The sequence below is a fragment of the Aplysia californica genome, unplaced genomic scaffold (assembly GCF_000002075.1).
Source record: "Aplysia californica isolate F4 #8 unplaced genomic scaffold, AplCal3.0 scaffold00053, whole genome shotgun sequence".
NCBI lineage: Eukaryota > Metazoa > Mollusca > Gastropoda > Aplysiida > Aplysiidae > Aplysia > Aplysia californica.
Window position 1 is genome coordinate 1,461,977 of NW_004797323.1, and position 27,993 is coordinate 1,489,969.

A 27,993-nucleotide genomic window follows, 5' to 3' on the forward strand; every position below is an offset into this window, starting at 1 on the left:
AGTTGGCATTTGTATAGCTCAAATTTCTGGCAAGTTCCATGCGCTTTACAATGTATATTATTACCTCAATATAGATTTGCAGAGCTAACACACACAAAAAAAAGTCCACACATGTAGTTAATATACAGTAGTCTCCCCCTAAATGCACGGTGTTCGGGAGGGCTCCTTAGCATGGGTTTATACGGAGTGTGTGTTTACATGAACCTGTGCAAAGAGAGGAAGGAACGCAACCATCACATTGCCTTGATATTTTAGTGACCTCCTTGGGGGGCTGAGGGTCACTAGCCGATAATGTGATTACACATGACTGTTTAGTGAAGGATTCCCTGACAGCGGTAATATATACAAAGGCGTTGAATGGGTTGGTCAAGGGGGGGGGAGAGCATGAAATGCAATATAAAATGTCAGGAACAGACAAAAGGAAACTGTTCGTGATAGTCAAAGGGTATGGACAAGCACTCAGCCATGCGGCTTTCCAAGAAAAGACTCCCGACTCCCTGTCATTTATTGCAACTTAAATAATTCATGGTAGACATCAGAATCAGACATTTTGAGAAACTTTTCTCGGATTTGTTGAACAAGTATGTTAAAAGTACTTTGAGCGTAGCCTAATCTTTAACCCTGTAGAGGCCTACCCAGAGTCCTACATCATTAACGTGTGTTGCGCATCATAGGCCTAACTCAACATTACGTTTGCAGTCATTCAAATATCAGTCAGGAAACTTCTCTCAAAGACACATTTCGAGTAACCAATCAAAAATCATTTCAGTCCCCCAAAATACTACTTGACCAGTCCTAGACCTATGTGTTTGCTGAAGATTGGGTGTGAAAACCCAGTCCATCCCTCTCTTTGTTCTGTGTGGGGGGGGCAGTTTTACCGAATATCCGGTTGTCTCGACTTGTTTTCGCGGATCGAAGAGAGCGTTTAGAAGAAGCGAACGTGCGTTCGTACATCTGAACTATATAGTAAAAACCTCATCATACGACAAAAGCATGCATTTGAGCGGAGCGTGCTTTTGTATGGCGTGCGTTTAGGCAGAGACTACTGTAGCCTAGAAGAGACACACACTGTCCACAAATCGTCTGGAGCCCCAATTCGCATAACTTCATCAACACGCTCTGTCCCGTCCACCCTCATGTGCTGTGGTCAAAAGTGGACATGAGCTCAGAGTAGCCGGTCATCCATCGGCTCAACAGTGTGTCCACATGTCCCTCGCGCAGCTCCGACACCTGGCTCTGGAGCCTTCAAGAAGGGGGAAACAAAGCCACATCAAAACAAAAATAGATTATCTTTATAGTTTGGCAGCAGTAGAAATTCAACATCTTGTTTGATTTTGAGTACAGAAAAGCAATTTGACAAGATAACAGTCATTTGATACAAAGAAAAGGCAAGACAGACTTACAAAATAACAGTGGGAAAGAAAAGAACAATGATCTACCAATGGTGCCCTCTGTCATTCTACCAGACATAGTAAGGTCAATTTGAAAAGTGCACACTTGGCCCAGTTGATACATCAAGTAAAAATTTCATGACATTTGCAACTCAAACCATAGAGGTGCCAAAGATTAGAGATGTTACTAGGGAGTAGCATATAAAGAAAAGGAGGAGAGATAAGGAAGAGGGATGTTTGACAGGAAAGAAGAAGCAGCCACACCAGAGCATCTGCCAGCCATCCTCAAAGTAAAAGTCAACTACACGTATTTAAGTGTAGATAAAAATCTAGTGCAGGAGGTTGTATCTACTGCGTTACTATAAGGTTATAAAATTAGTCTCCTACTGTAGGATATTAACTTATCGTTACCTCAGAATTACAAAGTTCTATCTGCTCAGGACTTAGTTTTGAGAAATTTAACATAAAAGATTTTGAGTACATCATGTCAAGCTTTTAAGAATGCAATTCTTTGAATATCTTGATAACAACTCTAAATAATCTTACGATTTTGATAGAGCAGATAGGACATTTGTTTTTTTGACTTCATGGTCTTAATAACTCAAAATAGATAGAACTTTGTAATTCTGAGGCAGTGTAAGGTAGATCAATCTATACAGAGGTATCCTTTGAAATTATTACGACAATGCACAACATCAATAAAAGATTTTAAAATCTTGATCACAGAGAATGTGTTGCACTAAGGTTTCATAGCATACCACATATTGGAAAGCATCAAATAGCATTAGGTAGAACGTAACACAAGGCTCATTGGAGCAATTACTTTCATACCAAACCTGATGGAGAAAACAAATGGAGCTGAAAAGTAAAAAGTCCTGTATGTTTAGTAGATAGCATTTTTGTCTTAGGTCTTGATCGTCGTTAAGCCTATAACGTGGGTGTAGCCCAACCAAGACAGATCCCACTGACCTTGCTTTCACCAGCTCCTGTTCCTTAAGGTCCCCCATCAGTTTGGCACATTGAGCTTTTTTCTGAGGACAAATGAGCTTGATGATAACGAAATGACAAGATGGATAACACTTTTCTTTTTGAGTTTTAGTTTGATTTATATGGAACTTGCAACACAATTAGGTCATATAAAAGCCGATGATTAAAGGTGTTACTACTAGACAGTAACATACAAAGAAAAGAAGTAGAAGAGATAAAGTAAATAGATGTGTGAGAGGAAAGAATGAGCAAACCACACCAGATCACTTGCCAACCACCTCCACTAAGGCCTGTAAGTCATGTTCAGTCTGCCACATTACTTTTTGACCATCAGCAAATAAAGACACCACAAATCTGGGAATTCAACTTACTTTCAAAAGCAAACAATCCCTGCGTCATTTCAAGTGTAGTATTGTGACATGGTATTTTCTTTAACTTACACAACCTCTACTGCAGTATCAGAAACAAAAAACCCTTGACCTGACAGGCCAGGAAACAACAGCTACCCGACGGTCCATTTTACAATCAATGTCAACAGCATTATAAAAAGAGTCGATGTTCATCACAAAAATATGTTCTGTTTTTTTATCCTCACACCACCACTCAAGATATAATAGCTTTAGTAAGAGTTTTAACGCACTTGCGACACAATTAGTTGCTGATTACAAGTGCCAAAGTTTTGAGGTGTTACAAGAGAGTAACAAACACAAAAGAGAAGGAGGAGAGATAAAGATGATAGATATTTGATAGGAAAGAAGGAACAAACTACACCCATCAACCACGAACACAAAACAGTTTTTAAAATTTAGGAGCTATTTATAGCTGTGTATCCATAAGAACGCTAACATAATCTAAGAAGAAAATGAAGACAAGGAACAGACAGGCCTCACCTTTTTCAAGCTTTTCTGCATGTCTTTTATTAGTTGAGTTTTGACAATCTGTTGAAGTAAATAATAAGGAACAACAGAACAATAAAAAAAACAAAAAAACCCCACACAAAACGTTAGCAGCTTCTCAATACAGGAATTCATACCTGCCAACATTGCCTGGGCCAAAATCTGTAGTTGGACGCAAATTTTTGTCCAAAAATCTGTAGTTGACCTAAAAAAATCTGTAGTAGGCTATATTACCTCTTGTCGCATACTTAATTTGGGACCCTTATTAATATTTTATTTTGACCCACATCAAATATGCATGATTGTGTTTGCGACTTCAAACAAATGTAGAAAATGACTAAGAAAAAAAATTGACTGATATGAAAACTACCTGAGGCATTTACCCTATTAGTAGTTGGTGCAGTTCCTGTCCTATTCATACCTGCACGAACACACACACAAATGAAACCAAAAAACAACAACCCCCCCCCCCAATCAAAAAAACAAAAACAGACGCAAAGAAAAAAAGATGAAGAAAAAGTGGGCCTTGGATGACTTAGGCCTAGCCTTGGCCTTTTGTCTTTGCAGAGTTTACAAGGAAAGAGTAGGACAGATCCCGAGTCCACACAAGGCCTGCACCAACACGCGTTTTGCAGAGAGTTTTCTAGATCTAGAGGTAATAAAAAAATTTAGAATACTAAAATTTGCTTCCAAGTTCAGTTTTTGTCCCCTGGTGTTGCCTTCACCCCCCCCCCCCCCTCTCCCCCGAGTGTATCTTTAAAAAAAAAAATCCTCCCCCCATTCCGGAGTCCTATACTACGCAGCGCTCAGACTTTGAATGAACTTTGGTGACCCCTACAAGTGCCCGTGCTCACAATGTGACGGAACGCGCAAGTTCATTGACCGGTCACAATGGCGAACCCGACAAGACGCTTGTATAACTATAACTTTCTTTTCTTTTTCACAAGTGACAGCACAGCACAAATATTGATTTATTTTCAAGGCGACACAGCGTTTGCCATGCACAGTCTGCATGTTGTTACAATTAATGTTGCGTTATCAAACTACTACCAGCAAATTTCTGGGTGGTAACAAAAGTGAAAGTGTATGTTGATTATCCCGATCAAACGTCGGTATCACACCCGCTTGCCACCATAGCCGCCTGTCTGCGTGAAGAAACATACTCTCGAGGGAGCCGAATGAATCACAATCGCGACCGGCAAAAATGAACTTTCGGGCGTTATCGGATTTGGTTTTCAAATATTTGATAACTTTCTCAAATTCCCGGGGCCTGGCAGTCACCCTGCTGAATCCCGAAGTCGGTGGCTTCATCTCAAAATCGGTGGATCGGTAGTTTGACCCTAAAGTCGGTGATCTACCGATTTTTTCTGTAGGGTTGGCAGGTATGCGAATTGTTTTGGTCTTTGAGAATAGTTTTCAATTCCCCAAATACATTGAGAGAAAAATTAATCTATTCAAACAGACCTCATATCATGGAGACTTTCCATTCTCGTTTTTAAAACTTCAGTTGCTTGAAAACTAAAATACACACATAAAGGATTACTGTTGGGCATATGGTCTGACATTGACACTATACAAGAAATGATTTATTTCATTTCATTTTGTTATCTTTCCCGTAGTTGAGAAACTGAAACTTGATTTTTTCGTAAGAGTTTTACGGCACTTGCAACACAATAAGGTCATATAAGAGCCAAGGATAAGAGGTGTTACAAGGGAGTAACAAACACAAAAAAGAATGAGGGGAGATAAAGATGATAGATGTTTGATAGGAAAGAAAGAGCAAACCACACTAGAGCACCCGCCAACCACCCACTCTGAAACTGAGAAAAATGAATAAATTTGTGGAAAAATCATATTTTGCCCTTCACAAACCAACAACAAAATGTAAGAGAAAACAGAAGTATCAAGTTACAGTGGAGAAAAATATGATATAAGATTTCATCCTCAGCTCTCCAAAACAACAAATCACATGGTAAACATGTGGTTAGGCTACCGGACTCGTAATCGTGAGGTTGTAGGTTTGGTGGTTCGAGCCGCAGGCCCGACGTTGTGTCCATGGGAAAGGCACTTTACACATATTTTCCTCACTTCACCCAGGTGGGAATGGGTACAAGGCCATAGACAGTGAAAGATCTTGTCAGTATGTTAGTGTTTTAGCGCCTATAAATGGCCGCTTGCACAGTATATTTCCCAGGAAGTTGAGGTTGTTTCAGAATGCTCTCAGGTCTGCTGGGGTAATAGTATAGATTGTGAAACGCATAGAGTGGGGATTTGCGCTTTTCAAATGCTATCTATTATTATTAAACACTACTTGTACTATTTATTTAAAAAAAACAGAAATCAAGACAATATCGATTCTATGGCAACCAAAAGACTGATCATCGTGCAAACTGGATCGTCATCATCATAACATTTTAAGCAAAAATAAAACTTAAGGAAAACAGAAAAAGACTTACCATAGGCTTCACTGCCTGCTTCACTCCTTTAAAGACTTTCTGAACCAGTTTCCTAGCCACAGGGTCATCTTCCGCTTCGCTGAGAGGAGAGAAACAAGAATTTACCAATGATAATTGTTATTTATCAAATTGAATGTAATCATCTCAGCACCAATTATCTACCTGCTCAAAGTTATTGAACAAACTAAAGCATCACGCCCCTTGATGAAAAAGATTTCTCTAGGTCAGGATCACTTCTTTCCTGACAAAAGTATACTTATAAAAAACCCCAGAAACACTATGAGGATAATTTCATTATTGAAAATATTACAGGCTGCTCACACAATATGTGGACATTTTTTTTTGTTCAGTGTAGTAAATGCAGCGAGTAGGCATGGGTACAACCAAATTTTAGTGTCTGGTTTAACTCTTTATCTCCGAGGGGGGGTGGTTAAACCCATTACGCTGGGGCCCTTTTTGGTACTACATCTAAAAATGATAAAAACATCATTAAATGGGTCATTAAATCAAAACAAGTGAACCTATTTTGACAGTTCTTCATCTAATGAATGAAATCCGATAAAAGAGACCTGTTTTCGGCTCTGACCGCAAGCCGCTGGGAGAGGCTTGCCGGAGATAAGGAGTTAAGTCTGAGATCAAGATGTAGCAAAGTTATGAGACTCAAGGTCCCTATAATCTAACATGGTGCAGATCAGTGACCCTTTTCTTGTACAGCTGAACATGCTTCAATGATTACTTGTTCAAGACAAGTAAAAACTGTACAGACAACCACTTCTCATTTGCTTTTTTTTTTCTTGAATGTAACGACACTGTCCAAGACGTCCCCCCAACTCAAAGACAACCATTTTCCTCCTTGACAATGGGTGGCTGTTACACTTTAGGTAATTTCGACTACTTGCTGCAACCAGCACTTTCAGGCACGCATTTGCCTGACCAGTTACAAGTATCACTATATTGTCTTTTATGGCCACCGTATTATCAAGGAGATGAGTGACTGTCTCATTATTGTGTAAAAAATTCTTTTTAATAGGCAAGAGAAGACATGGGAAGCGACTGTTTATATAGGTGATTACCTTATACAGCTGGCCGGAAGAGTAGGTTCGACTGTACCAAGAAAGCACTAGCACTGTAATTTGTAGTGACAGGCAGTACCTAAAGGCACCACAATATGCGGTAATCTTTTTCCAACAAAGCTTTAAATAAGCATGCCAAGAAAACAAACAACAGAGGGTTTGGCGGGATTAAAAAGTTCACTTTCGAACCATCAGGGGACATGACAACACCCCCCCCCCCCCCCCCTCCACGTTACGAATGTCTGAAACCTCGTAGTGAGGAACATGCCTTTAAAACTACTATTTGTGTCTGGTAGGGCATCAAAAATATACACAAAAAAACCCCAAAAAACCAACAACAAAAAAAGCTCCACATAAGCCGCCTTTGCCCATGCCTCACCACAACTGATGCTCCAGATCCAGGAAAGAGTCAAAGATAACATCCAGCGGACTCAAGTCTGTCCCCACACACGTCTGGCCTTCCTCTCGCCACAAACAGACAGTCTGACCACCTGCTGAAACATTGAGGAAAAATAACAGTCAATGAATGGTACTACATGTTCTAAAAACTGCTGATGTCACATATTATATTAGGTAACACAGAGTAAATCATTAAATCTGAAAAGCTGGGTTTTTCTGACTCAAATGTACGGATTAAAATCCATATTAAAAATACCATAAAGTGGGCACCAAACAAACACCATAAATGAAAACTTGAAAAAAAGTAAAACAACAGCTCCAAAGCAGTATAAATCTTGGAACATGGAGCTATCATTTAGCGGTTTGCTGCCTACCATGAGCAGAAAGTTATATTGTTTAAAATGTTGGCAAAATTGCGAACTTGATAACCGCTATCACTGAATCTGTCTCCAGGCAAGTTGACTCCTATGGTCCTGAGAGGAGAAGCCACAGAAGGCTGATGAGTCAAACCAGCTACAAGGCACAAAATCGCGTGAAAACCGAAACTTTGAGAAAGGGGGAAAAGAACAAATCGTCGCCTGAGTACAACAACCTTGTAACCCACACAATAACAAAAAACTTTTTTTTGCCTTTTTCTACTAAATGTAACGTTGCCGATTTTGTGTCAAATTTGTAGACATGTAGCTCAATAAACATTGCCAGTGGAACATTCCAACTTAAATTTTTAACAAACATTGTTAAATGAATTGACAAAGTTTTTTCCTTCTCCAGTAAAATTTTGTTTTTGTGGGATACAGGGTTGTTGTACTCAGGCGACCAAATATAAGAACTGGCAAATAATTGCTTATTTGTGTTGTTGACCATGGAGTACCAATATAGTGACAAAGGATTCTCAGACGTTGAAATCTCCAGACTGAAATACAATCAATCCAACAATATCCAAAGAGGATTAAAAATATTTGCAATCGAAAGAAACTGAGAGATAACTAGGATATCGTCCGCGGAGAATTCTAACCATCCAACTCCGATTTAGTAAATTTTGCAGGAGAGACAAAAAACTGAATTCAAAGGCTCTTATGGGGATTTACCGTCTTTAAATGCGCTAGACTGGAATACATGACTCTACTTTTAAGTATTTAAAACAAAATTACCGAAATTTTATTATTTTAAGTCCTAAACCAGAGTTATACGGATAGACCGCTCAGTTTTGGATTTCTAACCGTCCAAGTGTCGACGAACGAATTGTTCGTTTAGAATTCTCCAACCCGGCGGGGACTCCACACGCTTCGTTACGTCTAACTCAGTCATCGTGACACGTTAGCGTTACCGAACAACTCGAAATGACTACACCTGCAGTCAATCCAATAGGAAACCTACTATAAAAGTTTTAATTAGTACTACATAGTACTGTAGATCTAGAATCTAACAATAATACTGTTATTATATCTAACACTGAACGTCGCACTTTATTTCCACATAATTCTAATTAGGCAATGGGCTTGTCGACAGATTAAGTGCGTCCTTAAGTTTTTACTATAAAGCTACTATTTGATCCTCCATTCTCAAGGAAATTGTGAGAAGGATTGGTTTCTTGTCTAGCTACAAGAGAGAGAGAGAGAGAGAGAGAGAGAGAGAGGGAGAGAGAGAGAGAGAGAGAGAGAGAGAGAGATTGAGAGAGAGAAGGGGGGAGGGACTGAGAGAGAGAGAGGGGGGAGGGGTCTGAAAGAGAGAGAGAGAGAGAGAGAGAGAGAGAGAGAGAGAGAGAGAGAGAGAGAGAGAGAGAGAGAGAGAGGGGGGGGGGGGGGGGGGCAGAGAAGAATTTCCGTATACTAATTGTCTTCATGGAGCTTCTTTTATGGCTAGATCTACTTTTTTCCTGTTTGAAGTGCAGATTCTGTCGCAGTGCTTGCTCCTAATCACTAGCATAATAGTTCTTTCATTTATCATTTTCCTCCATGTTTTCCTGTCCTCGGTTATTTCTTCATAGATGCTGACATCTACTCAAAGCTTAGGTAATCTGTTTTTGCAGATGTCTTTGTACCTCAGTTTTGACCTTCCCCTTGGTCTCTTTCCCTGGGCAAGTTGTCCATAGAGAAATTGCTTCGGAATCCGGTTGTCGTCCATTCTCTTGACATGGCCCAGCTATCTCAATCTTCTTAAACACAGGATTATTTGTAGGGTTGATTCATTATGAGCGACAACAGCAGCATCATCGGCAAAGAAAAGGTCTCGTATTCTTGTTTGGTTTTTTGATTTTGGTCTTGGCTCGAAGTCGAGCAAGATTGAAAAGCCACCCATCAGTTCTCCAGTGGAAGAAACTGAAATGCTTGTAACTCTAAAAACATGGTTTAACTTGGTTGGAAGACTCTAGAAGTAATATGATTTTTTTAAAGCTCAACTAAACCTCATATAATGCATCCCCATCTAAAGTATGGCCTAATTAAATAACACATTTTACATAGAAAGTCATCAAGATGAGGTACGCCATAGCAGCATCCAGTGTCAACAGGAATGAATTATCCTCTTGTCCAAGCACCATTATGAGGCTTTAAAATGCTCTACCCAATGAAGCTAAAGCTCTGGTTAGCTAAAAATAAACTACATAAACCAAAACACAATACACTGCATATCAAATTAGACTTAACCGTGGGTTTTAACTTGCACACTGGTGACGTACTCAATTCTAGATTGTCATAGAACTTGTGGTAAGCAGATGGCACAACAGACTTCATTTCTTGCATTTGTTATTAAAGTTCTCTATGGACGAATTAAACTTTCTACCGTGGTACAGAGGCAGTCCCTTCATGTCTTTATGGAGAATGTCTGTGGACTCGTCGCGCTTCAAAGGCAGATGTGACCAGTCATCATCAAATCCCAGTTTGTATTTAATTTGACCATCTGGTGTGTAAACTCTGGTTGGTTAGTTTGATGAAATCAGAAAAGATACAATGAGTCAAATACTTGACTCCATATGGCTTCACTTTCCTACTATCTTCCATTAGCCTGACATAATCAGCAGGGTAGTAGATGTGCTGTGAGCACTGTCCAACTCCATCTGTGTATAGCCTTTCTCTAGGAATTTTAATGTTACAGTTTTACCATTGACAGAGCTGAAATGTAGCAGTGCAGAACTCATTGTGACTTTGCAGTTCGGATACAACAACATCCATCTGAATATAATGATCTGGAGTCAAATCAGATGACAAAAAATCAGCCACACAAGGAGCAAATTTATTTGCAGTCAGAGCACCTTCGAATTCATTAGAGACATAACATACACAGTCCTTGCTCTGTAGTTCCTATACTGTGAAATTGTGTACATTCAATTTTGTCTTGTAGTACAAAGCAGAAGCATTGGTGCGTGGATATAGCAGAACTGATTGCTGGTCTGTTTTGATGTATTTGATTTTGGGGCTGCCAATGCAGTTTTTCTTGCCTGCTGTCTTTATTGTATGCCCCCTCTTCCACATTCCCCTCCTCAAAGCCCACACAAAGATCACACCTATCTTTTCGAGGATGGAACAAAGACAGGTTCATAGCATTGATCTCCTCTTTAAACTTGAAGGTAGAAAGAACCCCCCCCCCCACACACACTCATACTTTTCTTTATACAAACGGCGGTACACTGCCTGTAAGCTCTGGAAAACAGGTTCCAAGTATAACTTACTGGAGTCCTTCGGCAATAGTGAGATGGCAACTTGGGCAGATCACGAAGAAACTGTTTAAATACCTTTGATGCTGTAGTCTCCTCCCTAACCCCTTTTCTCTGGTCTGGAACCTCACCCTCTGCTACACCCAACCCACATGTGAGAACAATGTGAACACACTAGTAACAAAGTACAGGACTTAAGAAGAAAGCCGTGCACACTTTGACTCTGGCCCCATTCACTCGCAGATGGTACTTCATGGACTACGATCTTCTGCTTTCTCTTTCCTTTTTCTCCACAGGCTCGACACAGTCAACCAACCCTTTAACAAAAGCAGCCTTTTCTGATTTAACATTTATTTATAATCAAACGCCTCCTTCAGAGCAAAACGTTATCGCCGTGATCCACAATGGCGGGCTACCTAAACGAATTAGACGGTTAGAATTCTTCAGTCACGGAAGTCAGTCGGAATATACGGTTAGAATTTCTCTTTAAAACAAGACTTTTGTTTGTCAAAATTGTTCTAGATTTTAATAGGACGTAGCCATTCATTATGTCGATCTATTTTAAGGAAAAAAGCAATTCGAGAAAATTTCGAGTTAGACGGTTAGAATTCTCTGCCGACGATATGATTTCTAGAAATTTGTTTGGTAAAGTGTTTTACGGTGCTCGCAACTGCATAAGGTCATATGAGCGCGCGGGACACACCTAATACGTTCAGTTGGTAGGAAATTTTGAATTTTGCCTAGGTGGCGCCGAAGCCTACTCTTATCGATTTTAGACCATCAAGGAATCTTTAACGTGCGCAACTTGCACACGGGCCCTCCGGGATTTTTCGCCCATGTCCGAGAAGGCTGGGTGTAGATCTTTCCTACCAGAAGATCAGGGGTGTGGCTGAAAGACAGCAGTAAGAAGAAGCGAAGGAGTATCAGTAGAAAGGCTGCAGAAAGAATCAGGACCCCAGAGGAAGGGGCAAAGGAGGTGAGGGGGTGGGGGCAGGAAGAGGAGACGAAAGCAGACGACAGAACATTGCTAGAGAGCAGGAAATGAGGTGAAAGGAGACAAATTTAGAGAAGAAAATTTTTCGGTCGCTATCCGGATTCGAACCCGGAACTTTTGAATGAGAGGCCAACACCTTAACCTCCAGGCCACGAGAGCCCCCTTTCTAGAAATAATTATGAGACTTCAATTTCAACAAATCAATCTAGAAAAATATTTGATACATTTTTCTAGAAACGGTTTTAGACATGCAGTCTAACCAAAATGAGCTATATCTAAGAATATATTTATAGAAAGGATTCTGAGACTCAAATCTAAAGAGACTGAGGTAAATGCAAACCAATGTGACATTTTCTGGAAAAGATTTTTGATTTTTTAGGATGCACCATATCAATATTAAAAGCAGAAATGAATAAATGAGAAACATGAACAACTCTACAGAGAAATACTCACGGTCAGTTATTTGACTATAATAAGTTATTTGCAGCTCCTTGAGAAAAACCCGAGTTCTATCTCAGAATCCACATGCAACACAAAAACATTCAAACTATAGAGAAACAAGATGAAAAGTCGCATTTGACACAACCTCATTTTGACAAGTATAACCAAGACTATTTGAAAGAAAGTCTCTGTATAATACATTTTTCCTGAACAACAAAAATATTAGACAGGTTCCAAATAAAACAGTGAACCTCATTATCAACTCACTTTTCTTGGAACCCCGAGGGGGGGTGTGTTTCTGAGAAACTTCCTCCAACACTTTGGTGAGGTTCCTCCTCTGCAGTGCCCTCTGACTCCCAACAACGGTCTCGTTGAAGGAAACGTGATGCTTTCTTTGTGAGCTGGAGACCACAGGAGCTGCTTTGGGAGGACTCTTGGACTTCTTCTGGAGAGTTCTAGAGGCTGACTGCTGACTCTGGTTCACAATGTTGAAGGTTTCATCTGAAGCCTGCAGTATGGATATGTGAATATATCGAGCACACACAGGAGACACGAGAGGGAAACAAATAAACATATTTAGGAGTATGTTGTCTGACAGAACAGGAGGAGGCAAGTTGATAAAAGCACGATCCTATGTAAAGCATGCCGGAAGTGTGGTTATGTTCACATAACAGCAACTAGATAAGAGCAACCTCTGCCTAACAGCAACATAAGCTTGTGTAACCAAATATTTCTTCATAAATAACCCCTTTAACAGCAAGCTTTTCCTCTAGCAGCAACCTTCATTGCCATAAATTGTCGGACAATTTTTTTTTTGACAAATCAAAAACAGTGTGAGCAATGAGAATGGACTATACTTTCAGTGTATATTCATCGAGGGCCCTCCTCTCTCACTTGCCACCTGAGGTGCATGCTAATATAATAGCTGGAGATCGTTGTATAATTAAGTCAAACATGTCAACAAAAACAAAGAAGTAAAGGTTTGGAAATGTTGCCCCTGTGGTGTAAGGTAATAGCAACAAGGAAGCAGCAAACAGACAGACATGGAAGAAGAAGATGGACAGACAATGACACTCAGAACTAAAAACTGAACCTAGAAAAGAAAAAGAGTAAAACAATGAGTAGGTGTAATGATACAGATAGAGCAGTATTTCAAGTCAAAGGGAAAAAAAAAAGCGGAGCAGATGCATCATGTAGAGATCTAGCCAAGGCTTACTCCCGAAAGTGGAGGAACAAAGGACAAGCCAAAGGGGTAAAAGTTAAATTGGAATCCCCCCCCCTTCCCCATTTCCAATTGCATGATTTAGTGCACAAATCTAGAGTAGCAGTGGGGTCACAGTTGGGGGGTACAATTATTATGTTTTAAGATGACTGAGAACAAAAAAACTATGTGATCGTTGGGATTCATGTTCAACTTTTGACGTCAAAGGTGAATGGGGAAAGAACAGTTGCTTACCATATCCACTGAAGACTCATCTTGCTGTCCGAACTGTCTGTTCCCTCTTCTTGTCTTCTTTGTCTCGCAGTCTGTTTGAAGGATTTTATTGGCACTGCGGCGGGGAATGGAAAGCTTTCGCTGTGTTTTCCGAGAGGAGTTCGCCTCTGCCGAGCTTTGACTGGCATTCTCAGCAGTTGACTTTGACAACGCTTTTTTGCCTTGATGAGAAGTTCGCTGAGCCGAAATGCGGGACTGAGACTTTGAGTTTGGGCGTTGTTTACTGTGCTGAGAGTTTAAAGTTTTTGTGTTCGACATTTCAACACATTTTGTTATTTTGGAACTTGCAACCTTGGTGGAGGTTTGCAGAAGAGAAGAATCTCCTTGTTGGGGAGAATGGCTGGAGAACCAGAAGTCAATGGGATATTGTCTTTGCTTCAACATTGACTCTGGTGTCGACAGCAAACTTACATTTCTGAGACGACTAGGTCGTTCCCGAGAAGAACTTAGGTCCTTTGCAAAAGTTTTACTGGAATTTTGTTTTCCTGGTTTTGACATTTTTTTGCCTACACTAGAGTCACAGCTTAGGGTATCTTTTCTCTTACTGGAATTCAGCATCGCTGATTCTTTTTTACTTTTTGGAGAATTATTTTGAGAGACTGGGCTTATGAATTCTTTTTTGTGAGAGGAACTCACTCTTCCAGATTTTGGAGACACTTTTTTATCATGATGTGAAGTGCTCTTGGAGTTGGAGCCTGCCTGTGCTTTTCTGCGTATTGAGTTCGATGTGCGAGCATCAGAAATTTCAGCACGATGAGTTGTTCTGGAGCTAGCTGCCAGAGGGGATGTTTTTCGACTGTGAGAGACACCATCAGGAGAACGTTTTGGAAACCTAAAATCTACAGGATATTGTCGTTGTTTCAACATAAATTCTGGTGTAGACAGCAAACTTTTGTCTCTGAGACGACGGGGTCTTTCTGTACTATCACTTTCGTTGAAACTGGCGCTTGGCATACAGGACTTTTTAGTCAACACTTCAGATTTCCTATTCAATTTAGAAGAAGAGTGTTTTCGCAGTCTGTTTGAACTTTTGACACTGTCATCTTGGTGAGGTTCCTCGACTAAAGGTGTTGCATCAGATGATGTAGGATGCTCTGAAGTACTTTCCAATTTAGCTTTTTTGGCAGGGGAGATGCCAGGGACCTCATGACTGTGATGGTCTTTCCGATGTCTGCCCTTTCTCTCCGAATTCTCTTTGTCAGTGCTTGAGCTGGACGCATCTGACTCATCTACGCCATCTTTCACAATGTGGTGTGGAGTGTCGCCATCACTGACACTTCCATTTTGAACCACAATCTGAGACGGACTCTGATGTGTTTTCGCTCTCTCCACCTCAGAATCTGTGTTCTGGGAAACATTTGCCAGGGCCTTGTCTCGTGACAAAGTCTCATTGGGTGTCACATCAATTTTGTCACTTTCTCCAGAAGAACATGATCTGGTTTTCAAAGTTTGTGAACTGCTACATGCCACATCATCATTATCCACTGCCTTAATGACAGATGGACGCACAACACTGTCAACATGGTCATCAACATGTATTGATTCACCAGGGGTGTGATTCAGACGATGTAAACATAGAACAGCCTCTGAAAGACGGGGACTATTGCTCACAACCTGCCCTTTGCTTAACGATAGGTCTTTTTCCTGTGGTGACACATGCTTCTCCTTACGCAGGCTATCAGATGCCTCAGGGATAAACTCATTCACACCACCTTTCACACCTTTGCTGCCTGAAAAGAAAAGAAACCTATTAGTCAGCTTAAAACCATTATAATTAAGGCCATTTCTATGCTCTTACAAAATATTTGGTCAAACGTCACAAACAAGAAAATAAATTTCTGTTTGGTTTATTTCCGATCGTAATAAAAAGATCACCAAACCTTTCACAGCATGGAAACATTATTTTATTAAGACCAAAACTCCTTTGCACTTATGGGAGAAATGGGAATTGACACTTCACAATACGACCCAAAACATTCATATTCAAAACTGAGGCTATACACCACACTACTGTAACATCCAGGTAACAATATATCATATAATAATAATAGTTAGAACAACACTTCAGCTTGCTCTTACTTTGTGGTTTTGTTGGTTTGACTGTTTTGGAAGGTACCTGAAAGAAAGAGAAACAAATCATCAATTTCAAAATTCAAGGTTTACCTTTTCATTAAAGTTGGTCCTCACAAAAATTAGCAAAAATAAAATGGAAACCTGCCTCACACGGAAACGGAAAGAGAAATTCCTTCCCTTTGGAGGGTTTTTACCTTAGACGGAAAATGCTTTGTTCACTCAGCCCTGATTTCAAACAAAACTATCAAGTTAGGTTCCATTGGCTCTGACCCTTACGCCATGTCACCAGGCCAGGAAGGGGGGTAGGGGTGTGACTTGAGGGTCATTTGACCAATGCCCGCTACCTTGATTGTATGGCCAGATGAGAAAAAAAGTTTCCCAAGTGGTTTGTTACATGCACTAGAGGGGGTGGCATTGGTTGACAGTGCTTACTAAACCAATGGGTGGGGCTAAGGGTTGAAGCAAAGGAGATGTTCAACCATTTCTGCATTTAATAGGCCAAACAGTGGACTTATATACGAGATGCAAACACTGGTGGCAATGGATGAAGACTGGGGCATGTTATTATCAGACAGGCCATAATAGCTCTTGAGAAGTGTGAAGTTTTGACCACTGCTTGCTGAACAGACAAGTGGCCCTTGATCATCCTGGCTGGGCCTCTAGAATCCCCCCCTCTCTCCTTAAATTCCCCTGTCCAAGACATAATTTTTCTCTCGCTCCCTAGCGATTCCATCTAAGACAGGTTCGACTCCTGAACTTTATTACCAGCCTCAAATGGTATGAAAACCAAGGTTCATGATTCAAAGATGGAATTGACTTTTATTAAGAATAACAAATGATTCAAGAAAAAGTACACATTTGGCCTATTATTGTCATCCCCCTCCCTCACCAAAAAACACACAAACACACATCATAGCCATAATACGACATAGAATAGAATTTTAAAATTTGCATCATATTGCAAATCTGTATATTGTTCCATCATCTGTCTACGTACAGAAAATCTGTTCCTTACCCCCTTTCCTTTGTCATTTGTAGTTTTGTGAACCACTCCATCCAGCACAAATGTCCTTTTGCTGGTTTGCCAACGACTGAGGAAAAAACCCAACGAGACAAAACAATTAAAAAACGAACCAGATTAAACTAATGTGAATAAAAGATACTTTGCAAATTAACCCTATCCGTACGCCCGGGGGTCATTTTGTACCCCTGAGGTTGTATTCTTCACACATTTCAGTATACTTCTAGTGCGAATATCTCTTTGAAACTTTCAGTATTTAAAAAAAAATAATTTTGACAGACTGCTATGCAAAGCGTATGGATTGGATTAGCGAGTAAATTTCTTCTTTGGAAAGTGGTGGCACAGAGTTCCCCACGTCGTTTGGATACAATAGTAAAACATACGTATGGATAGGGTTAAAATCACAAATACACATGAAAGGACAAGGTACAAAATCTCCATCATATTTCAACTTAAAAAAACAAACTATATTTAACAGTCTTCTTTTTAGGATTAAACAGAAGAGCCAAAGAGGCAGAGTGGTTAACACAATATCCTCATCATCAATTGTTTCTGAACTATCATGTGAATCAGTCTTGTTCTTTGGATACTGCATCTGTGGTGAAGATTTTGGTCATTCCGTCCTTATGGAAGACAGCAGAAGTTGTGCTGTACCTGTAGTCTCGTATTTTATCTATGACTTGCAGCCTGTGGCCCAGACATTTGTTGCATTCAAATTCTTCAGAAAATAATTAATGCTCTTGAAGACCTGGATCCTTTTTAATTTGCTTACAAAGACAAAAGAAATGTTGAAGGTGTTGAGCTAGTGTTTCTGAATCCATAAAACACCTTGAAACATCTGGTATACTTAAGCAATTTTTGTTAATTTTTTTATCAGCCTATAACACTATAAGATAAGATAAGATAAGATACATCTTTATTGTCCAGATCCTGGCACATTGGTTTGGTGTTCCACCACGAGTACACACACACACACACACGCACACACACACAAACACACGTACACACACATGCACACACAAGTAGGCTTACAATCACATACATAATATAAATGAGCAGCAATTTAAACAATAATAATCGTAAGCTAGATACACACTCAATGTTATTTTGATGCATGCTCTAAGGTCGTAAGTACACTAAACAAGATAGATGGTTAAGATGGAAGCATTTTGATAGATGATGGTAAAAATGACCTTCTGTATCTTTCTTTGTTACAGATCAGAAGCATGGGTCTTTTACTTCTGACTGATGTTTTTATTTGAGGGAACAAGGGATGTTTGTTGTCTAAAAAGATGGAATTAATTTTCTTAGTGCAAGCTGTTATGTACAATTCATCCAAGTAGGGGAATGAAGATGTTGAAATTTTACATGCTTTCCGTATTAGTCGATTTAATTTTTCTTTATCTTGTTGTCTTGTGTTCCCGGCCCATGCTGTTATACAAAAATTGATAATACTTTCTATGGTTGAATGGTAGAACATGGACATCAATGTTTTATCAACTTTAAAATACTTTAGCTTTCTAAGAAAAAATAGTCTTTTGTTCACTTTTTTATCCAATGAAAAGCGATGTCATGTACATATAACAAATTATTTATACCATCTACTCCAACAGTTATATTATGTAAACAGAAAAATAAATAACACAGACATTAATTTTGCTGAAGATTCATCCATTATAGGAATCATCCATTTACAGCAAAAAAAGTTACCTTGAGGAAGTTAATTTGTTTATTAAACAGTGTGGAGATAACGAATAACTATCAGTAAGTAAGTCAAGTAAGTAAGTCAAGTAAGTAAGTAAGTAAGTGAGTAAGTAAGTAAGTAAGTAAGTAAGTAAGTAAGTAAGTAAGTAAGTAAGTAAGTAAGTAAGTAAAAACAAAGAGATAATTTTTAATCTTAGAATATGGTTCACTAAAATGTTCCAGCTTTAGAAATAAATGATGAGACTTAAGATCACCCAGGCATAAAGATAACTAGGAATCACTATAGAAAAGCTGTTGTGAAATGAGCATGTTGACAATACATCATAAAAAAGCTAAGAGGCTATTTTGTTAAACTTGAGAAAATTAAAGTATAGTATTCATTCAAAATAAAATGATACAATGAAAACTTTTTACGACAAGGTAAAATTTGAAAGCTAAATAAAAATTCATTGCTTTCAGAATTTCATGGCGGAAACACCTCTCTAACAATTATGTTTGGACAGAAGGGAAAGCAGAAAAGGTAATGACGACAAAAGTTAACTAAGTTTCAACCATCACGCTGATAGGGCACAGAGGCAGAAGTCAACACCTAAATCTTTTTCACAGAAAATTTGCAACTTGAACTTGCACCTATTATCTAGACCTTGGACTTCTGACGAAAAAAAAGGACTTTTATTCATTCAATTTCCTCTGAGTCTAATACAAACTAGAGAAGGAAGTATCCACCTAAATAAAATAGTTTTGTTGTCATTTCTTTTAAAAAATTCCATAAAACATTTTCTGAAAAGTCCAGTTGAATATAGAGTAAAAATTGACCGGATCTAAATCTACATATATATATGTGTCGCGACGTCGTGGAATCGGGCGCTCGTCAATTTTTGGGTATATATGGGGTTATTGGTATCATGTTAAAGCCTCTTCATTTGCCTTGCTTATGGTGAAAAATAATCAATCTATGTTGAATGAAAGTTGAAATATTTGCGATTGAAGGAAGTTAGGATCGCCTGGTTTCAGAGGTGAAATTAGAGAAAATAGACCGCCAAAATTTGGTTATTTCCATTGCTTGAGAGTTCTTGGAAACAGAAAATTGAATTTTTATGCCCCCATGTTTTAACCCATAATTTGATGTTTTGCAGTTAGGTTTACCCTTTTCTTGAAAGCAATTGATTTGCAACACTTTTAAGGGCTATCATGTGTGTGATTTGCATCAGAAAATACTGCAGTTTGACCCCCAAAGCAGGGCCTGTGTGTGGAAATGAAAGTAAAAATTTACTAAAGGTATAGTCTCATATTAAATTACCTGTTAACTCTTCCTGGACGTATCGCTGATATATCTACGCGAGTCCACACCCCTTGCAGATGCATCGCCAATATATCAGCAATGATGGGATACCTCAGTTTTGTTTTGTTTTAATGCGATTCGTTATTTATAGACCTAAGTACTTATTATTGTTATTGTAAACTTGGGAATGGATTTAGAAAATGAAAATATCTAGTTTCACTTTGTCAAAGCATCTGTTCGGTGAAAAACAAGTGACTTACATCAACTAAACGATGTAACCAGAATCAGTAGAAATATATATATATACAAACAAAAATGGGAAGATTTATGGCTTTCAAATAAAAAGCTGTGCATTCAGAAATTAATGGATATAGGCTACACTCTTGGCTTAACACATGCTGATTTGCTTTGATATGTTTGGTGAGCGTAATTTTTTTCAGTCAAAATTTATTTTTCTTATCGCCATCACCCATTCTAACCCTTGTAATGCATATATATGTGTTTAAAATTAATCCTTGTTTCATGCTTGAATGTATTCTTCATTCAATTTCCTTCAATTTGACTTTGATATATTATTTATATATGTGAGGCATCATGGTGAAATCAGGCGCTTGTCAAAATAATAAACACGCCTGTTCAACTCGTCAGCAAACCGCTCCTTTTCATCATTTGTTCAAATTCAATTAAATAAACATGACCCCCTGACCTTCTATCAATGTTTTAAACAAGTATCCATTTTTCTTTCTTCGTCATCTCATATTTCTTTACCTTGCTTAATTTGTTGCAAGATAGCTTTAAGATATGTCAGATGATGCTTATTCGTAGAATACGGTTTGAAGCACAGTTGGTGTTGTAGTTTGGGCTTAGTCGCAGGTAAAACAAAGCCTAAAAAAAATTACTGCAAATTATATAACATTTTCATAGCGAATCTGTCAGTCAGGTAAAATTCCCCTCGCTGACCTCTTGACCAGCTGGTAATGGTTGGTTCGAGTTATGCTGAGCGCCGGGGCACTGCGGGGTGTTGGTAGAACTAAAGTAGCCGGCTGCCTGTGAACAGCTGAGTGAATTTGAAGAAACCGTCACGTTTCTGCTGGTTTGGCAATTTTTATTGAATTTTTAAAATTTTGGCTGAACATTGTTTTATGTCCACTTGAAAACACACTTGTGTGGATTTTACAGAAAAACATTGATTAAAGGGACAAAATCTGTAAATTTTCTTTCAAACTCTCAAGCAGAAGCTATAAGTCACCAGACTTCGGCATCCATTTTCTCGATAACCTCTGAACCCGGTGACCCCCACCTCCATCAATCGCAAATATCTCGACTTCTATTTAAGGTAAATAGGTTATTTTTTTTCTCACAAAAAGCAAGGCAAATGAACAGGCTTTAAGATGATACCAATAAATCCATATATGCCTAAAAATTGATGAGTGCCTGATTCCAACTGCGTCGTTACACAATAAATAAATGTTACCTTTTGAGTGATGGCTATGCTTAAAATTATTTTGTACATCACCTGTTTAGCCAAGTCTGGCCACAAGTTAACTTACGTCTAGACCCCATTGACCCCCCAAAAACTATGTCTGGAAAGAAATATATGCCCACTAAACTTTGCAGGGCACTTCTGCAGGCTAGTGACCAAACAAAAATACACACACACAATAAACGACTTACAGTAACCTAGTCTACAAATTGCTCATGACGGGTGAGAAGCAAAACCCGCTAAGTGACATTATTATTCTGTCATTGTCCGAATAACATTTTTTCATATTCGGACTCGAGTCCGAATAAGAAAAAATGTTATTCGGACACGGGTCCGGAAAAAAGGAAGTGTCTTCGTTCTATAGATCTAACGTTCAGTGCTTCCAATTTCCCGCCATTTTTTAGTTTCCCCCACACCTTTTCTGCCGATCCGATGCCCGCCGCCTCATTGATACGCCACCCCCACCCCCATGTTTCCAACTTTCTTTGTTGTAGAAAAAGGTAAAATTGAAGATTAGCAGATCTCCTGGCACCTACATATTATGAGCTGTGTAAAAAAAAGAAGACCGATTCGTTCAAATACACAAGCCTGTGTCATCTCGATTGTTTACCAAGAAAAAGTTGTGAGTTGTGTTGCTGTGTAGAGCCGAGCATACGGCAACTTTTGATTCCATAGACCAGCGCACAATTCATTTCGTAGATGTACGTCAAGACTAGCTTATTGTAATAATGATCAGTTGCCGGGGGGGGGGCTGACGCGTATGCGACGTTCAACGCCTGGACCGATAGCGCCCCCCCTCCCCTGACACGCACACACAGCCACACGTGTGCAGGCCGCCCATCCGACCCCGACACACGCTAACAAGCCATCTTTAATTGCTTCTGATGACCTCTTGACAAATAAACATTTATTAGAAGCGCTCTAACTTTTCAGGCCGGCCTCAAATTCATCATAAGATAAAAACTCGGCTCCGGCACAATTTAACGCCATCTTGCCCAAAGTGATCCCGGTCTCTACCCAGCCTGAGGCAAGTCACGAGTGAGGCAGGACAGGAAGCCGGAGTCACGAGTCACAGGAAGTCGGAAGTGATGTCATGCTGGACAAGAATCAGAGTCCGAATAACATTTTTTCATATTCGGACTCGAGTCCGAATAGTCACTTCGTTTGGAAAATATTGAGATTTTTTTTCTTAAATACAAAAATGCACACACATATATATATGTTACGGTACCGGCTATCACATGCACAGTGTTCAGCCAAAACCCAAAACATCCTTCAGAACCACAAAAAAATCTTCTTTTTACGCAAAACCCGTTACATCCAAAATCATATTTTTTCTAGACTCGATATTCTAAAATTTTCTCTACCAGTCAATTAAATTTCCAGATCCTGTCACTTGACTTCCTCTTCAAAAGGGTGTTCACATTATAGAGTAAGTAGTTTTGTCCAGCCCAAAACAATATCAGCTCATTTAGTTCGAAAGAGATAGATAGCTCACCAACACCCTCTACCAGCACACAAAAAATCAATTCTTATCTATTTGTTTTTGTAAAGTGTTTTACGGCGCTCGCAACTGCATAGGTCATATGAGCTCGCGGGACACACCTAATATTTTCAGTTGATAGGAAATTTGGAATTTTTGCCCGGGTGGCGGCCGAAGCCTACTCTTATCGATTTTAGACCACCAAGGGATCTTTAACGTGCGCAACTTGCACACGGGCCCTCCGAGATTTTTCGCCCTTGTCCGAGAAGGCTAGGTGTAGATCTTTCCTACCAGAAGATCAGAGGTGTGGCAGAAAGACAGCAGTAAGGAGGAGCCAAGGAGTAGCAGTAGAAAGGCTGCAGAAAGAGTCAGGAGCCCAGAGGAGGGAGCAAAGGAGGTGAGGGGGTGGGGGCAGAAAGTGGAATTGAAAGCAGACAACAGAACATTGCTAGAGCTGGAAAGGAGGTGAAAGGAGACAATTTTAGAGAAGAAAATTTTTCGGTCGCTACCCGGATTCGAACCCGGGGACCTTTGAATGAGAGGCCAACACCTTAACCTCTAGGCCACGAGAGCCCCCTATTCCTATCTATGACAGCTTTCTAAAAGTGTTGTAGAGTGGACCATTCTTTTTTCAGGATCTGGTTTTGTCAAATTATTACTAAATTTTCTCGAAAGTGCTACTAAAATGGATGGTCGCAGCTCAGGTTTTGCATGATCTCAGTCCCTCATGAATATTTTCAGACAGCAACACCACCTCTTCTGGGACATTTCAGAGACCACTTTGCCTCCACAATTTAGTGTTAAAGCTTAGATTTCATCTCACCACTGTCTAGTCATCTCCACGTGAGTCTTTACTCTTGAAAAATACTCAACCCATTTGTTGGACCGCATTTCATGGACAGTGTGTGTTGTGGGAAGCAGCAGTAAACTTTTTTAATTTTCCGTACTTTACTTTAGTAAAGGTGCGTGCTCTATAAATCCCCTTTAGATTTTATTTTCCTACGGACTGTTTACTTTCCTGCTGAAATTTTGGCTGAAGTAACACAGTAACATCAAAATAAATGTGTTGCAACCTTAGATTATAATAGTTACTTTCTTTGTGTCTGACTTTATGTACGAATGATGAAAGAATGAATTTTATTTTAGATTGTTGATCATCCAATTTTTAAACTTGACCTGTGTGCAAAGATTTGAGATTACGAGAACAAGATAAACCGAGCGATTTGATTTTAAATGACATCATTCATCAACCCCTTTCAAGACAGAGCATAGTAAGCTAGGCCTAACATTATCTAAATTATTTTACATTATAGGACAGCACTGCCGTAGTCTGCCAGTCTGTCGTAGAGGAACAGAGGGGCCTCTAGTCCAGTACTCTACTCCTTGTCTACAAGAGTACATCCTGTGGTGCCATATATACAGTAAGCGATCTTTTGTGGATATCTCTGGAAGTTACAGGTCGATCTTCATGATTTTTTCAGCAGAAGTTAGAAAAACTTCCTCTCTATACGGTGTAGCGCATTACTGTAACAGCAGTTAAAAATTTCTATATTTTGCGGTGGTGTTTGTTTGGTAACGTGTGTCTGGTTTGGTGCGCAAGGTGTCTGTTTGGTGCAACATATATTGTCTGGTTGGGTGCGCAATAGTTCCACGTTTACAGCTCTAGATCTAGATCTAGAGTAGGGCCGCGTCACCGCGCATCTGTTTGGGTGTGCAACCCCCGGTCTCCTGCTTTGTTTTGGATAAGAACAGCGAAAACGAGGTCACTTTCTGTGAGCATGCGCAGAATGCAGCTTATTTCACTTTCGTTTTGGAGGTTCCCGTCAACACACGTGATTCTACGGTTTCGGAAAGTTTTGCCCAGTGAATTTACTAAGCGCTTGAGTAGTCGATTATTTAGCACATCTAGCTAATCTAGCTCTAATGTATCGTAGAATGTATACTAGAATCGATAAATACTATCGCAGGCTGCTTCTTAGTGCCCAGGAACATGCCAGATAGGGTTGCGCACTGAAGCAGACCAAATTTGTGCAGTCCGTTTCAGTGCGCAACATCGGCTTTTTTGCTATTTGGCATTGATAGTGTGGCTTCTAGGCCCTTTGGTTGTTTTACTTATTAAGTTATTTCTTTATGACCTGCATTGTGCACTGAAACAGACTGTTATCCTTCCGTTTGGATGCATTATATATTGCCATTGGAAGATGATCAGTATGTATTCATGTCAAAATTAATTAATATGGAAATTAAATCTCCAAAATGTTCAATTTCTTCTTTTCATGTCTTTTTCTTCTTCTTTTTTGTCCTTTTCCTTTTTAAAAGAATACTAGTCTAGGTATAGTCTAATTCTTGTTTTCTTCTTTCACCTCCTTGTGTCCACAGCACCTTTCTTTTTCAATTTCTTCTTTTCACGTTTTTTTCTTCTTTTTTGTGTCTTTTTCCTTCAAAAATACTAGTCTAGAGGTATAGTCTAATTCTTGTTTTCTTCTTTCCCCTTCTCGTGTCCACAGCACCTTTCTTTTTATCCATTATCAAAACACATACACACAGTGTAAGGAAATCTCCTGTTTGGGGGCCCACAGCCCCCAAAAAGAACACGCCTCATTGACCTAAGTGGCCTTCCGTTATGGTCAGTACAGGAACTTCTTGCAAGGAAAAAAAGACAAGGCCACGATAGAGAAAGATGAAAAGTGTCAGAAAAGAGCTACATCTAGATCTGGAGCTGTAAACATGGTACTATTGTGCACCCAACCAGACGACATTATATGTTGCACCAAACAGACACCTTGCGCACCAAACAGACACACGTTACCAAACAAACACCACCACAACATATAGAAATTTTTAAACTGCTGTTACAGTAATGCGCTACACTGTATAGAGAGGAAGTTTTTCTAACTTCTGGTGAAAAAATCATGGAGATCGACCTGTAACTTCCAGAGATATATCCACAAAAGATTGCTTACTGTTTTATATCGCACCACAGGATGTACTCTAGCTCTTTTCTGACACTTTTCATCTTTCTCTATCCTGGCCTTGTCTTCTTTTCCTTGCAAGAAATTCCTGTACTGACCATAACGGAAGGCCAACAAGGTCAATGAGGCGTGTTCTTTTTGGGAGCTGTGCGCCCCCTAACAGGAGATTTCCTTACACCGTGTGTATGTGTTTTGATAAAATGGATAAAAAGAAAGGTGCTGTGGACACAAGAAGGGGAATATAATGCATCCAAATGGAAGGAAAACAGTCTGTTTCAGTGCACAATGCAGGTCATTTAAAGAAATAACTTAATAAGTAAAACAAACAAAGGCAAAGGGCCCAGAAGCCACACTATCAATGCCAAATAGCAAAAAAGCCGATATTGCGCACTGAAACGGACTGCATAAATTTGGTCTGCTTCAGTGCGTAACCCAATCTGGCATATTCCTGGGCATTAAGAAGCAGCCTGCGATAGTAGATTCTAGTATACATTCTACGATACATTAAAGCTAGATTAACTAGATATGGGTTAAATAATCGACTACTCAAGCGCTTAGCTTAGACTAGTAAATTCACCGATACCGGTTATGAAAACCATTAATATGAAGAGGCAAAACTTTCCGACACCGTAGAATCACGTGTGTTGACGGGAACCTCCAAAACGAAAGTGAAATAAGCTGCATTCTGCGCATGCTCACACTCACAGAAAGTGACCTCGTTTTCGCTGTTCTTATATCCAAAACAAAGCAGGAGACCGGGGGTTGCGCACCCAAAGAGATGCGCAGTGACCTGGTTAGACTCTAGAGCTCTAGATCTAGAGCTCTAGATCTAGTAGTATGTTGAGTAGGCCACTGGCTACTGATTCATGATGAGTGAGAGTGGCTGTCAAATTTGACAAATTCCTCTACCCCTAGATCTAGAATCTAACTCTAAAACAATGAACAATACCAACTTGGAATTTAATATTAACAAAGCATAAACTCATCTTTGAAAAAGGCAGAGAGCTAAGGGGAGTGAGGGTATGATCATACAACCCCCCCATTTTCGTTTGTTTTTGGCTTTCACTTTCGACTTCGGTGTCTTGGTCTCTCCTTTCGCCTTGTTTGTCAACACAGTCAATAGACAATAATAGTTTTGTTTAGAATCATTTATCATTTAGACTGTCGCTAGTAACATTAAGTTACAGATTCTGAATCGAACCAAAATCAATTTTCAAACAACTCACGAGAATCTCCTGGCTGGTCTTGGAGAAGAATCCATAGATACAAGAGAAACTCTATCCCATAACATCTAAAAATAATGCATTTCAAATGTCTTGTGCGCGGCCATTTTGTTTACAATAGAGGCAATTTTATAGGTTAGGAGGAAGTTATATTTTGGCCGCAAGAAAACGGAAATACAGAGAGAGAGAGCATTTCGCTCTTTTCCTTTTCGTTACCATTATAATACTTATAATTTTGACATGGCAACTAATTATAAAAAATGTTTTACAACCTTTGTCCTGCAATTTTCCCTGTAAATTTGTACTGACTAAAGTCTACCCAAGTTTACTGTTGATCTGGGGAGCTTCTTTGCCATCCAAATCTACATAGTCACTTTTTTTTGGGGTCGTTTGTTACTCTTATATTGGACACGGTACATGTATTTCTTTTTGTGTTTGTCTAGTTTTGTAACGACTAACAAATAACTTTGTTTAACAACCTGGGTCTGCAATTTTACTAGCAGATTGTAGCTTACTAACTTTACAATAGCCAAATCCAGTTTCGAACTCAGAGACTTGAAACAGGCTTATTCTTTGTCGCTAAATGTTAATTAATGTCCTTATTAATACGTTCTGCTGGTCGTAGTGTTGAACATAGGCCTAATCTATTTATTTATGTCTACAAGTAATTTGTAACAGCCAAAACAGATTTTGTTTTACCCCCTATATCTTGCAATTTTACGTAAAAATGTATCATGACTAAACCTAACCAAGCCTTAGTAGGCCAAGTAATCCGAGAAGCTAGATTAAAAAGCCGACATGCTCTTTATTGTCATCTAAATCTATTTAACTTTGTAACTTTTTATGCCAGTCGTTACACTGTCAGTATTGGAGGTGACCTGTCCTGTTTTGAGATCTCGAGACTGAAACAGCTTCATTCCTTCGTCATTCAAATTTTCGGGTATTTATCTTTGTCGAGATAACAACAA

The 27,993-nt window shown here is 39.4% G+C and overlaps 1 protein-coding gene across 3 annotated transcripts; it reads right to left on the reverse strand.

Moving 5' to 3' along the window:
- Positions 1 to 99: 99 nt before the first annotated feature.
- On the reverse strand, positions 100 to 27,142 carry LOC101854852. Of its 3 annotated transcripts, none has more exons than XM_005092809.3 (10): positions 27,029 to 27,142; positions 16,873 to 16,948; positions 15,864 to 15,900; positions 13,746 to 15,514; positions 12,557 to 12,797; positions 7,183 to 7,297; positions 5,731 to 5,809; positions 3,269 to 3,316; positions 2,361 to 2,422; positions 100 to 1,243 (listed from the first exon to the last, which is right to left on the reverse strand). In XM_005092809.3, exons 1-10 carry the CDS (start codon positions 27,091 to 27,093, stop codon positions 1,135 to 1,137), a joined length of 2,601 nt encoding a protein of 866 aa, XP_005092866.1. In that variant the 5' UTR covers positions 27,094 to 27,142; the 3' UTR covers positions 100 to 1,134. The 3 variants fall into 3 exon arrangements, with proteins under 3 accessions (XP_005092866.1, XP_035824251.1, XP_035824250.1); XM_035968358.1 differs by lacking the exon at positions 27,029 to 27,142 and adding an exon at positions 24,137 to 24,667 and having other exon boundaries at positions 7,183 to 7,294; XM_035968357.1 differs by lacking the exon at positions 27,029 to 27,142 and adding an exon at positions 24,137 to 24,666.
- Between the last annotated feature and the right edge of the window lie 851 nt (positions 27,143 to 27,993).